The 15,071-nt window shown below is 41.5% G+C and overlaps 1 protein-coding gene across 1 annotated transcript in view; it reads left to right on the forward strand.

The window, feature by feature from the left end:
• LOC122810550 (C-type mannose receptor 2-like) overlaps positions 1-15,071 on the forward strand; it is a 157,322-nt gene that overhangs the window by 91,532 nt on the left and 50,719 nt on the right. Inside the window, exon 4 of the mRNA XM_044082132.1 lies at positions 7,192-7,551. Within this exon, the coding sequence (XP_043938067.1) occupies positions 7,192-7,551 (360 nt within the window). The remainder of the gene's footprint in view (positions 1-7,191; positions 7,552-15,071) is intronic.

The raw sequence follows: 15,071 nt of genomic DNA on the forward strand, positions 1-15,071 counted from the left end.
CTTCCACTACCCGGCTCACCCAAGGTTCACTGAGGCTCAAGGTGAGAAATCATCAACAAAAAGTGCACCATCTACCTCTAATGGACTACATGCTTATATTAGGAATGAATAACAATGTATTCAAGAAAAAAAAGAAAAGAACACCTCTTTAAAGTGTACAGAGGTAATGACTAATTTCAAATTCCTCAACTTTAAGTATTATTACAACAATGTATTTTATAAATGCTCTACTACTAAAGTTCAGTATCATTATTAACAAATTATTTTGATTTGCTACTTCTATTTCAGTTCTATGTCCAGTTCTGACAATTATTGTTGTTGGTGTGTCTTTCGGCTTTTCCCGGTGAGGGGTCACCACAGCGGAACTCCGGTCCGCTAATGACTGGTAGTAGATTTTTACATGCCGAGTTGCCAGCCCTGACACACAACCTTCAACGAAGGTACGCCCATTCACGCATGTCTCCACACAGAAGACACTCTAGCTGTGAATCGAACAGGACAACATCTTACTGTGAGGCGACAACGCTACTGCAGCACCACCACTGCAGCACCACCACCGCAGTACTGTATGATATTCATAAAAGGCTGAATAATACACAAGCCCACCTTACATGGCTTTGCATAGCATGCAAGCCAAAAACAAATCTAAGTTCACTTAATAGCTCTGAAAATAAGAAGCATAGCAAATCTTTAGATTTCTGGAGTTGTATGCAAATGCAGCAGTCTGCAGATTATACTACTCAGACGGCTATACTACTCAGACACAGCTCCATGTGGTCCTGCAGAGTGGTCCTAGCTACAGAGAACTCAGAAAAGTGACTACTTTCTTGATTTAAGTATCCTGCTGTTTTTTTTTACTTGAATTACCTTCTAGTGCTTACCTCAAGCAAGCTTTAACTGTTTTTTTAGCTGTTTACTGCATTTAATACTATCTGCACTTAAAGTTACATTTAGTCGAATTTTGATCGAAAATTTGTTTGTTTGCTGTTTAATTTAACTGTTGAGGCTGCCCATTAAAGGGTGCTAGCCTGTACAACTGATTTATTGCTGTTTCTGCATTTCTTTGTGTTTTCTATCTAAAAACAAAAAACAAAAAAAAATAATCCTTGTTTTCCTGCCTCTTCTCGACTAGTTTAGACCAGTTTACAGGCCTTGCTGTATTCTGGGCTGTGGTGTAGTTCCTGTGTTGTCCATTACCTTACTTGGATAGAAGGAAGTTTCTTTGCTCACCAGTGGGAGTAGGGAGCCTTGAGCAGCCTACCTGTCCTTGAGGGAAGTGACCTCAGCAGAAGAGCTGTAGTAATTGGTTGTTTTGGACCATTTCTAGCTCTTTTGAAGTTCCCTGTTTAAAATCCGCCTCTGGCGTTTTTCTTCTGGCTATACTACTCAGACACAGCTCCACGTGGTCCTGCAGAGTGGTCCTAGCTACAGAGAACTCAGAAAAGTGACTACTTTCTTGATTTAAGTATCCTGCTGTTTTTTTTTTTTACTTGAATTACCTTCTAGTGCTTACCTCAAGCAAGCTTTAACTGTTTTTTTAGCTGTTTACTGCATTTAATACTATCTGCACTTAAAGTTACATTTAGTCGAATTTTGATCAAAAATTTGTTTGTTTGCTGTTTAATTTAACTGTTGAGGATGCCCATTAAAGTGTGCTAGCCTGTACAACTGATTTATTGCTGTTTCTGCATTTCTGTGTGTTTTCTATCTAAAAACAAAAAACAAAAAAAAAATCCTTGTTTTCCTGCCTCTCCTCGACTAGTTTAGACCAGTTTACAGGCCTTGCTGTATTCTGGGCTGTGGTGTAGTTCCTGTGTTGTCCATTACCTTACTTGGATAGAAGGAAGTTTCTTTGCTCACCAGTGGGAGTGGGAAGCCTTGAGCAGCCTACCTGGCCTTGAGGGAAGTGACCTCAGCACAAGAGCTGTAGTAATTGGTTGTTTTTGACCATTTCTAGCTCTTTTGAAGTTCCCTGTTTAAAATCCGCGTTTGCACAGCTTTGCACGATTGTGCGCATAGCGCAGCGCCAGTTAAACAAGGTTAAACTTCTTCTGGCTCCGCCAAGTCTGCTCTTCAAATTTTCCCTTAAGAAAGCTCTACTCTTTGTATAATCAGTCTACTCGCTATATTATAAGCCTAGCACTTGTTCTCAAAACCTCTTTTATAAGTAAGCACTCTCAAACTAAAGTAAGCACTACATCCACCCCTGTGAATACCCACTTCCCTTAAAGGCACAGCACTCCCTTATACTATTCTAGCATGTCGAGTGGTAGAGTGCTGGCATCCTCTCCGGTTCAGCTGTTTAATCTGGGAATCTTGAGACAATGTTACAATTGTCTCATGTACACAGACAACCCTCTCCTCCTCCCAACAAACACAAATACATGTGAGAGATGCAACTATACAGCCAAACTGGAGGCTGAACTTTCTCAACTCAAGGCTGGCAAGACCAGACAGGAAGAGATGGTAGCCACACACACAACAAATCCAGTCCCACATAGACCTACCCCAACTGCAAACCAATCACATAACAACACAAAGACATACTTGGAGGCTCTAATAAAAAACTTACCAAAACAACAGTGGCCCCCGAAGCAGACACCCAAAAATCCACCACCTCAAAACATAACACATGCAACACATACTTCAATAAATCAGTGTGTCAAGCAATCACAGCCCTTAAGGCCAAACACCATGCCTGATACACTAGTAATAGGTGACTCTATAGTCAGACACACTGATGTCCCGCTTACCAGGCTGAACAAGGAGAGGGTGACTGTGAGCTGCCTGTCAGGAGCTAGGATCCGCCACATAACACACGCACTCAGGTCACTCCAAAGCAAGTATAAATATGACTCTGTCATTGTCCATGCTGGCGTGAATGACCTGAGACGTACCTCCCTGGACTACATGAAAAGAGACATAGAGGAGCTCTCTGATTATGTAGCCCAGGCTGGTATGACCCTGACCCTGAGCAGCATCTTGCCCTCACCAAGAATGATGCCTCAATACAATGACAAGATGATCAGCTTTAATAATTGGCTCAAGTACTGGTGTCATTCTAAGAGGATCCAATGTCTGTCTGCTTGGGATGACATGTTGGACAAGCCACGCTGCTTCACAAGGGACGGCTTATACCTGTCACCACTGGGCTTCCGGATATTGGCTAAGGCTTTTGCCACCCCCATAGTGCCTTTTTTAGGCAAGGCTCAAAAGACAAACCCACCTCCTTAGCAAACAAAAATGGAAAAAAACTAAGGGTAATGCTGCTCAACGCCAGAAGTCTAAATCTCAAGATGCAGGCTCTCGAAGCACTCCTCAGTATGGAGAATATCGACGTCTGTACAGTAACAGAAACCTGGTTCAAGGCTCCTGAGAGCACCCCAGCGCTACCAGGCTATACCTCGTATCATGCTCTTCGACCCCAAAACCCGGGCCGAACCACAAAGGGAGGGGGAGTGTCCATATTCATCAAGGACACCCACACCTTCAGGTTAGTAGCAACACATGAAGCATCGGAGACCATACAGGTGCAACTAACCATAGGCAATACTGCTATACAACTGGTAGCATGTTACAGACCACCCTCCCAATCTCAGGAACCCCATTCAGCCTTCCTGAAGACACTGGAGGATATCAATGTATCACCAAATACCATCATACTGGGAGATTTCAACTACCCTAACATAGATTGGGTGCATTATTCTAGCCCTAACACCCTGGCCCAGAGGTTCCTGGAATTCATAAATTCAAATGCACTGGAACAGCTAGTCACATCTCCCACTAGGGGAGATAATATACTAGACCTGATCATCACAAACATGGGGACAAAATGCTCCACACCAGAAGTATACCCCTCACTAGTGAGATCTGACCACAAACTAATCACCCTGGATATACATATCCCACCTACACCCCCAGCACAAAAGGCTATAGTGAAAAACTTCTCAAAAGCCGACTTCACTCTTCTTAAGACTGAGATGGTATCATTTAAGCCCACTGGGCCAGTGGAAACCACATCCCACAATGCTGAATCCTTCACAAATGCATTAGATGGACATCTCCAAGAATGCATGGATCATGCAATCCCAAATAAATCCAAGACACTCTCCACCAAGGGCAAGTGTCCTGTCTGGTGGACCTCAGCCATAAACAAATTGTATAACAAAAGAAAGAAGCTACTGCACAACAGAGCTAAATCCCATAAAGGGAAGGCATCTCTGATCAGCACTAGCAGAAAGCTACGTTCCCTCATAAAAACATCCAAGGCCAACTTTGAGAGAAAAATTGCTAATGACACTAAAGATAACTCAAGGCCTTCTTCAGCTATGTTAGAAACCTAGGCAGAAACCCTCAGATATGCTCAGAGTTAGTTCACAACGACAAAAAATACACTGAACCCACAGATATTGCCAACATTCTGGCTGACAGGTTCGGTGCAAATTTCTCCCCTCCCTCACCCCGAAAAGATGAAATACTTATCCCAGCTGAATGTAATCTCCCTGTCATCGCAGATGTCCAGGTGAGAGCAGCCCTCAGCAAAGCTAAAAACACAGCATCAATGGGACCTGACGGCATCCCAGGTTGCGTGCTACGTGAACTCCAAGAGGAGCTTAACCCACACATAAAAATGCTATTTAACCTTAGCCTTACCACAGGATATGTACCTGAACACTGGCGTACAGCAACAGTGGTCCCACTCCACAAAGGAGGCATCTCTACAGACCCTGGAAACTACCACCCCATAAGCTTAACCAGCCTGGACTGCAAAGCTATAGAAAGAATCATTATGGAACTCATAAACAGAGACATTGGGGACCTACAGACACTTGATCCCACCCATTTCGGCTTTGTAAAGAGCAGATCCTGCCTTTTGAACCTGGTTGATTTTTTCGAAACAGTCACTAGAGCCATTGATGAGGGCAAAGCAGTCCATACAGCCTACCTGGACTTAGCTAAGACCTTTGACACAATACCCCACTCAGGCATCATAGATAAGCTCAGCAGCTTAAATGTAAACCCATATGTCACTAGATGGGTTGCAAACTGGCTAAAGGACAGAACCCATAAAGTCAAAATTGCTGGAGCCTTGTCAGACTCAAAGCCAGTCACAAGTGGTGTCCCACAGGACTCTGTCCTGGGACCCCTCTTGTTCGGCATTTATTTCTCAGATGTTAAAGCAAGCATGGGAGGGTTGTGGCTGACGAAGTTCACAGATGACTGCAAACTAGGCCCCATAGTCGATACACCAGCTGACACATACATCCTACAGAATGGCCTCACAGAAACGGACAACTGGTGCCGGAATCATGGCCTTAAATTAAATGCCAAAAAATGTATAGTCATCCCCTTTGGGAAAAACAAGGTACCCACAAATTATCACATAGACAGTAACCCACTGAGTACGGAAAAAGTAATCAGAGACCTGGGGGCTCAAGTCAACAGTGACCTCTCATTTGACACCCACGTTGCCAAAGTGGTTAGAAAGACATTCTACCTTTCCCACCTTATCATGAAGGGATTCACATCCAGATCAAAGGAGGTCATTGTACCCCTATACTCCTCCCTTATCAGACCCATGATTGAGTACGATGCCCCATTTGGTATGTACCTCACCCGGCACCTGCAGCAGCTGGAGAGACCACAAAAGTACCTCACCAAGAGGATCAAGGGTCTCCAACATATGTCTTATTCTGCCAGACTAAAGAAACTCCAGATCTATTCAGTAGCATACCGCCTGCTCAGAGGTGATCTGTGCCTGACATACAAGGCCATGTCCAATCAGGATCTGGTGGACATGCTCCACCTCAAAATATCCAAATCCATCAAAACCACAAGAGCCAAAGACTTAAACCTCGGCACAAGTATGAATAGAACATGCTGGAGGGATAGATTCATAACCCAGAGGCTTCCCATGCTCTGGAACAGAATCCCAGTTCATGTTAGGCAGAGCCCCTCACTGACACTCTTCAAGAGAAACCTTGGTGAGTGGATGGGAGATCGTAGGTTTACCCCGGGGGTCACCTCTGTGTCACTACTAGACAGGGGCACAGTAAACTAATTCATTTATGTAAGGGGATTTTCACTTTGTCACTACTAGACAGAGGCACAGTATTCTAATTCTATTCTGTACCACTACATGGGGTGGCGAAAGCCATATCACTATGGCTAGGCTTACAAATGCCCCATGGCAGATAGCCTAGTACTTAACTATGAAACTATGTAAATTAGGCCCTATGTATCACAGATGACTCTGCCAGTTTAGAAGTTGCATATTACAGTTTTTCATAAAATGTTGTGGTACGCAGCTTCCAGAGAGATCAGCACAAGTGCAGGAAGCTTTTAGTTGTGTTCTTTAGCCTCTCTGCATCCATCTTCACAGGATCAGTTAATGGAATTCAGCAATAAGCAAAGTACGCCTGTCTCTTTTGTTGAGCAGTGGACCTGTGCTAAATTGACTGAAGGACTTTGTTCTGCTCCAGTTAAGTTCTATGAATACCACCCCTTGATGATTTCTTCTTTCTGGTGTTAATATTTCATATTGTGTGCCTTCTGGATCAGGTTGTGGCTGAAAAGGGACTGAGGACAGTTTGACTTACCCATTTAACAAATAATAAATACAATAATAAAAACATGAGTCATATGACTAATCTCACACTTTGGACTACTTTCCTAAATTAATCAAATGTTTCTAAGTTAGTAATGATGAGAGACTCAGAATTTAAAACAAGACCTGGCATTTCTGTAATGTTGATATACTCAAGTGATATCTGAATCATTACATGCTTATTTCATGTTTTCTTTCTTGCCACCACATCAGTTATACTAATCTTTACCTGCAGGCAAAATGAAATAATTATTTCATGCAGCACTAACATAAATGAGAAAGGATTACAGGTAACTGCAAGAAAATATATTGTAGCAAAAAATTCACAGTATCTAGACCTAGCACTCCAACTGGAGAGTATAACAGCGCTGGGACTAGAAATGCATGTGATGATGATGATGATGATAATGATGTTGATGATGATGATAATAAGCGTATGCCGATGGAATTACACAAATAAGCTGACAAGACCTGAGTGTCTTTTAAATACAGAATACTTGGGACATGGGCTCACAACTCTTCCTTTTAGTTAGTATTGTTATTGTGAAATTGCAACAATTCTGATATATTTCTTTTCTCCACAGTGAGCAGCAATTCATACTATTTGGTGACAAAAGCTGTGACCTGGACAGTGGCTCGAGATTACTGCAGAGGACAACACACTGAGCTTGTCAGTATCAAGAATGATGCAGAAAACCAGGAGGTAAAAAGTATCATAGGAGGATACACTGTATGGATAGGACTCTACTGGGATTCTTCCAGTGGTCAGTGGCAGTGGGCAGATGGAACATTTTCATCTTATCAGAACTGGGGTGGAAATCAACCAGATAATTATGGAGGACTAGAGCATTGCACGCACATATGTGTGAACTGGGTTAATCTTCCATCTGGATTCTGGAATGATTACATCTGCAGAGGCACACTATATTTTATGTGCTATCAAGGTACTGTGATATTTCCTTTATTTATATTTTTATTTTTATTTATTTATTTTTTTTTATTTTATTTTTTTATTTTATTTTATTTTACATTTGTTGACCGGGATAGTCCGACTGGACACATGTCCGTTTTCAGCGGAGGCCCGGGGAGAAAAGCTCCAATCTTACAAAGTAGATGACAACAATATATGACAGATATGTACGGTAATAGATTATACATTTCATACATAGATGGAAGAAGAGAAAAAAAACATAGATTACAAATACAATAATATGTACAATAACAATTGTAGAGAAGAAGATGAGACCTTCATGTTATGAGATTCAGGTAGAAAGTAAGTGGCTTTTTGCCTAGGTGAAAGGTACTGATGAAAAGGACTGGGAAAATTACTTAGTCTGGATTAGAACACTGGCAAAGCCAGTGGGATTTGAAGTGGTGGGCGAGACCTTTCTTGAATGTATAAAGGGAGGTGGAATTGGTGAGACTGGGTGGAAGAGAGTTCCATGTTTTACCCACTGTGTTGGAAAACAAAGAGTCGCCTCCTGTGTTGTGGGATTTAAGCATCTGTACAAGTGATCTATGAGATGATCTAAGTCTGTTTTGGTTTGTGTAAGGGGTGAGTAATCTACTCAGACCAGGGATGTTGTCCGGTTGAGAGAGTACTTTGTAAGCAACTATGAGTTGTTGCTGTAGTATTAGGTTGGGTAGTTCTATCCAGTCTAGGTTCTGAAGATTGGTACAGTGATGGGTTTTGTAGGGTAAGCCAGTTACAAATCTGGCAATATGATTATAACAACAGGAGAGTTTGGATAGTTCCGATTTGTTGGGGTTTGTAAGTATTGGGGAGGCATACAAGAGGGTGGATAGGAGGTGCGTGCGAGCAATGGCAGCTTTTGCGATGGGAGTCAGAAAGGATTTTATTCTATAGAGGGACCCCAGTTTTTTATTAACAGTCTTAATAGTTTGGCTAATGTGAACATCAAATCTGAGTTTGTTATTGATGGTAACTCCTAGTAGCTTGGTGTGGGGATCAGGGGAGATGATGGTACCATTGTTGGATTGAATGCAAAAGGGAAAGGTTGGTGTTTTATGGGTGGGATGGAAAAGAAGCATTTTAGTTTTTTTAGGGTTTAGGATAAGTTGGCGTTCAGATAGCCATTTTTCAACTGCAGTGAAACAGTCTGAGTTTTGGATAGTAGAGTAACTGGGGATGTATCTGAGCATATTAATGTCGAGTCGTCTGCGTATTGAATACATGTGGATTCTGGAATGACTTTGTCAAGATCATTAATAAAGATGGAGAATAGGAGAGGGCCAAGTATGGAGCCCTGGGGTACGCCTATAGTGTTAGGTAGGCAGTCTGAGAGCTTGTTGTGCCAGAGCACAGCTTGCTGCCTATCAGAAAGATAGGCATGAAACCAGTCAAGGGTTGAGTTGTCTAGGTAGAGAGTTTTAAGAGTTTCATGCAAGAGTTTGTGGTTGACCATGTCAAAAGCTTTTGATAGGTCCAAGAAGAGAGCTGAAGATATTTTTTTGTCATTCCGGTTAAGATTGATAGTGTTTGTAAATGAGAGGAGAGCAGTAGTAGTGCTGTGTTTTGGCCTGAAGCCATGTTGAGAGTTAGTTAGCAGATTGTTCTGAGTTAGGTACTGCATGAGTTGTTTGTGGATACATTTTTCCATTATTTTTGCCAGTGGTGACAGTATGGCTATTGGCCTGTAATTTGAAAGTTCAGTGGAAGGGCCGCCTTTATGGAGTGAAATGACATGGGAGATTTTCCATATGGAGGGGACTGTGGATTCGGTTATGGTGCGATTAATTAAGATAGAGATGGGATAGGCAATGATATCTGCAGCTTTTTGTAGAAAGTCAGCTGGCAGTAGGTCAGCGGCGAGGGTGGTAGGCTTTAATTTCTTTAGTAAGGATTGGATGTATGCAGTAGGGACAGGTTGTAGGTTGAATATTGGCGTGGTCTTTAGGGTGGAGGCTGTGGTTGGGGAATAGGGGACAGTTTGTTGGTTGGCTAAGGATTTTATAACATCGATGAAAAAGGTGTTAAAGGATGTAGCGACTTCTTCTGGGTTTTTCATAGTTAGGTTAGCTGGTGTAGGTGTGGAGGACCTACCCGGGTGGAGAAGATTATTTATTCCTGCCCAAAACTTTTGGGGGTTATTTTGGTTTGTTTGTTGTAGTTGGAGATAGTAGTTCTTTTTGTCAGATGAGATATGCTTTTTTGTTTCATTTCTTAGTTGTTGGAACATGTTACGGTCTAGGGGTGATTTGGTAAAACGCCATTTATTCCATGCTTTGTTTCTGGATTTAATTTTGGTTATAGTGTCTTTTGATAACCATGGTGCTATTTGAGCTTTTGTTTTGATTGAGCGTTTGGGGGCGTGTGAATCAAGTATTTTTAGAAATGTGGTGTTAAAATTTGTTACTGCCTCATCTAGTGGGAGGTGTTTAAGGACTGACCAGTTATAGGATTGGAGCTCATTTCGGAACCTAGTGAGGTCAAAGTGTTTGGTACTCCTAACAGTTCTGAGGACAGGGGGTTTGTGGCTGCCTATTTTACTTTTTACCATATAAGTGATGAGGTGATCGCTGAGCTCATTTGGTATGGTCCCAGCTTTGTACATTTCGGGATTATTGTTGGTGAGTATCCAGTCTAGGATGCTTTCTTTTTGTTTGGTGCTGCCAGTTCTGGTGGAGGTGGTTATAATTTGTGAAAAACCATGGAGATTAATATTGGTTGGGTCAGACTCTGACACACATTGATTCCAATCGATGTTGACATCTCCCAAGATTATGGTTTCTTGTGGGAGGTTGTTGGTCAGCCAACTTAGAGTGTTTTCAAGAGTGTCTGAGTTTTTCCCAGGGGGGATATAGATCACAATGAGGTTAATACTTTTTTCTTTATTTAGTTGTAGTTTTAGAGCTGTTAGCTCTACATTGGGCATTTGGGGTGGTTGAACGGGGTTTGGAATAACATTGAGTGTGCTTTTAAAGAGCACAGCAGTACCACCTCCTCTTTTTTTGAGGCGATCAGTCCTATAAATGCTGTATCCAGGTGGCAGGATTTCATTGTCTTTAGTCTCTGGTTTGAGCCAGGTTTTGGTGAGGCACATAATGTCAGGGAGGTGGGTTGCTAAGAGAGCATGTAGGTTATGGATTTTATTGTTTAGGCTTCTAATATTCAGGTGACATATAAGAAGGGAGTCTGGAGGTCTTGGAACTAAGGATGTGTTGTTAGAGGGGTCGTTTACTGGGGGACCTGGATTTGGGTGTATGTCCCCATCTTTGTTAATGTTTTTTCTAAGATACTCTATTAGTTTCATAAGTTTGTGGAGTAGTTTTTCAATATTATTGGATTTGGGGTAGATTATGTTTAGTCTATATGGGTGGTGGTATATAGTAGACGCTGTTTTGATGATTAGGTATTGATTGGGGTAAATGGTATTGAACTTAGTTGTGGGGGTATTGGTTTGGCATTTTGGATAATGAAAGCCTGAGTATGTCTGGTTTTCATATTTAGTTAGTAGGTATAGTGTGATAATCACTGGAAGGCTGAGGGTTACAGTTTTTAGGGCTGGTTTCGTGAACCGGGGTATGAAGGATTTCATATTGTAGAGTAATTGGCTGCAAGATAGGCTGGTTTGGGTGTTTTGTTATTGTTTTAAGGGAGAGGGGGGATGGGGAGAGGGTGGTGAATGTTAGTGACCTAGGTGATGTGGGAGGGCGTTGAGAGAGGGGGAGGTCTGAGCGTTTTGTATGGCTAGGGATAATGGAGGGGGTGTGGCTGGATAAGTATAAAACTGGGACCACTGGGGGCGGGTGGGATATGGGGGCAGGGTGGGGCACGTAGCGAGCCCGAGCGCAGCGAGGGCGAGCGGAGCGGGGTTAATCCGACTCCACACTGAGCAAGTACAGGTAAAACAGTTGCAATTTCTTTTACCTTGCAATAGGGTTTTATAAGTGAAAAGGATAGTAACAGCTTTTATTTTTTGGGACTGGGTCCAAATTCTTTGATTTACTCAGAGTTAACACTAATTTTCTGAGTAGTTAGGGTAGAGAATGCTGTTGCTAGCGTTTTATTTCACTGCTGTGTGGAATAAGTTCGCAGCTATTTAAGGGGATGCTGTAAAGCATAAAACACAAGTAGATTTAGGTGTATTAAGATAATAACCTTGTGTATAAATGAGTTTCAGTTCGATAGTATTTGTTCTGGGCTGTTCTGGCTTTGTGGAAACGCTTGCTTCTAAAGCGCGAACTTCAGAGGAAACCTTTGGTGGTGAGGTGACCTTATATTGTTTACACTTTAAAAAAAATGTATTCTCGCACTACTGACAAAAGTTGAAAACAGATGAAAATGTATCATTACAAAAAAATCAGTTCATAAGTTCATGGATTCATAAGTATATACTAGGCTAACAACCACCAGGGTCTTCATAAGCCTATCCACCCAACCTAACTGTGTCCCTATGTATAATGGGCATTTATTAGGAGAGGGGTATGTTAGTTTGGAAGTTTTTCGAGGTTATATGGTGAAGGCAGGGTGTTTGTTTAAGTATTACTGTCTGCTTTTGTCTATCAGAGATGCAGTGGCCAGACCCAGGTTGAATTTCCAATTTCCATTCCTTGGTCAAGGTTGCACTTATATAGAGTAAGGGATGGACTCTGATTCACATGGAAGGGGAGCCTGTTATAGCACTGAGATCCTCTGAGACACATATTTGTCTCAGCAACATGTCTTATTTATGTCACAAGGAAAATCTAAATCCTTGTATCAAGTAATTTTAATGCTGTTAATTTTTCAGATGTGCAAAAAGTCCATCAGAGCTGGATTTGAGGACATCATGCATGCCAGGCATAGATTGTGCCTCAGTAACCTGTAGAAGATTGAGTATAGAGATGGGGCTTTAAGACGAACGGTATAGGGCAATGTGTTTATACCCTGGATTTTTCAGAAAGGAGCCTTTGTGAGGTTTCCAAGTGTTGCATATATTTGGTCAGGCACATGACAAAGGGGGACATTATACTCAATGATGCGTCTGATAAGAGCTGAACAAAGTGGCACTATGACTTTCTTGGACCTGGATTCCATGCCCTTACTTATAAGTTGGGCAACATAGAAATATTTTCTTGCTACCTTGGTCACATGTTGGTCAAATACCACACTACTTATAAACATATATTCCCAGATCTCTGACTACCAGAGCAACTCTTAGGGGAATCTTATAAATGTAGTAATTTGCCTGGATGGTAGTTTTCCCAGAAGGCACTATAATGCATTTTTAGTTTTGAATTTTAATTCACCGGTCATCTGTCTGTGTTAGATACTCTTGTAAAATGTTTGTGTCATGGAGGAAATCTATCATAGCTCTGAATTTGCTGCCATCTTTCAACTTGGTCAGCAAAAGGCCCTTGACATTAGCCTTTACCTCCAAGAAGTAGATGCCAAATATGAGCAGTCTCAGCACAGAGCTCTGAGGTACTCCACTGGTGACTTGTCTCTTAGTGGTGGTGGTCTCATTAATCCTGATTTCCTTGGTCCTGTCTGTGAGCCAGCTGGCAATCCAGTGACTAATGTAGGGGGTTATGCCCAGTTTGGTGAGTCTTTCAACTATACCTGAGAGGGATATTGTATCTAATACCTTAACTCGGTCCAGGCAGGTGGCATGCATGATTTCCCCTTATCTGTTGTCTAGTTGACCTTCTCAAAGAATTCTACTAGGTTTAGTGGGCATGGCCTCCCCTTGACAAAGCCAAACTAGGTTGGGTCCAGTGTCTGAATGTTGCCTATGTCTTTGTTGATCATTTCCATGATAATTTATTTGTTGGCTTTGAATATTAGACTAGTCAGACTAATGGGTCTGAGGTTTCCAGGATAAGTTCATGGTCCACCCTTGTAAAGTGAAATAACCATTGCAGTTCTCCATTCTTGTGGTACAAAGCCTATTTTGAGGCTATAGTTATAAAGTGACTCGTGGTCCTAAGAGGTCATGTTTCAAGCTATTTTGAAGGCAACTTGGGATATTGTCAGGGTCCATTGATGCTGTCTTTTTAGCCTCAACAAATTGCACCAGGACCTGCCTGTTGATAGTTTGGGGGTTATGCTAGTAAATATTTCATGGGGAAGTGAGGGGGTGAAGATTGAGCTGAATTTGTCAGCCTGCAAATTCACTATGTTGCTCTGCTCATTAAAGGTTGTTCCACTCACCACCAGTTCGAGGCACTGCTGTGTGCTGACTTTGAGGTTTTGGACATAGCTGTAGAAGGTCTTATGGATTTCTTTAGTCTGTGAGGTTATCTTGAACTTGTAATTGGGCTTGTTGACTTAATTATCCCTCTTAGTTTCCTGTTTAGTTTAATTAAAGATCTCCTTTCATTATGAAATGTGGTGTTCCTGATTTTAGCCATGACTTTTTTCCTTTTGTTATATATGTTATTAAGGTTATGATTCTACTAGTGTGATTTGTTTGTAGAGTTTGTTTTTGTTTTTCTTTTTTTTATTGTTTTTTATAGTAGGTACAGCAGCCTCCATGCAGCCATTTATAGGGTCTCTGTGAACAATTCTGTATAAGTTGCTATGGACTCGGGTTGGTATGGACATTGGATTTTGACAAACTATCACTTAATAGAACAGAATATAGTCTGTGTTGGAATAGTTCCTAACTGTTACTGCATTTCCTGAGGTTACCAAGTTGATTTCTATTCTGAAGGAGACAGCCTTGTGGTCCGACATTATCAGTGAGGACATAAGACTGCGGGGGGGGGGGGGGTCAGCACTATACCATATTGGTGAGTACCAAGTCCAGTATGTTTGAACCTCTGCTGGGTGTGCACACTATCTGGTCATGTGTATTTGTCAATAAAGTTATATTAAAATAAATTCTCAGCTGGTTTTATAGCATTGCTGTTTCCTACTCTATTACATCAGCTTGCTTTTTCAGCTACTTGTTCTCTAATGTGTTCAGTTGCATCTTTTCTGCTGCACTTATTACTGCTTGTTTTTAGCCTTTTTAAATTGTTATTCTAAGCCTTTTAGTTTTGGTTTAAGCACTTGGGCTTTAGGCCAGCCTCTTAGCTCTCCACGGCCTCTCTCCCTCAGATTCTGACAAATATGGATGGACAATTTCCTATGGTTTCCCCTGCAAATCCTAAAACAGTGTAGCAACTGCCTCATGTATGTGGACAACCATCTACTATTGCCACCTAGGAACACAATTTGTGAGAGATGCAATTACAAGCAAATATTTCTTCAGTGATATAAAACAAACCAAATCCTCTAGCGCTTTGGCTTCCACAGCCTTTTCAGAGTATATTTCCACAATAAAACACATACTTCTTTTATATTAAAAAGAGGATCCCCCCCATTTTCCATTTATACATTAATGTATCTTAAAGACACACTATAAAAAAACTTTTCCAATTACCTTCCTTATTTAGACCTTTAGGGCATAAAGTGCTATACTTTAAAATAAAGGTAGATTCTTTTTGTCTTAATTTAAACTTCAACTCTTCCAGT

This window comes from Protopterus annectens, chromosome 9.part0 (genome assembly GCF_019279795.1).
Source record: "Protopterus annectens isolate FY-2018-M chromosome 9.part0, PAN1.0, whole genome shotgun sequence".
NCBI lineage: Eukaryota > Metazoa > Chordata > Ceratodontiformes > Protopteridae > Protopterus > Protopterus annectens.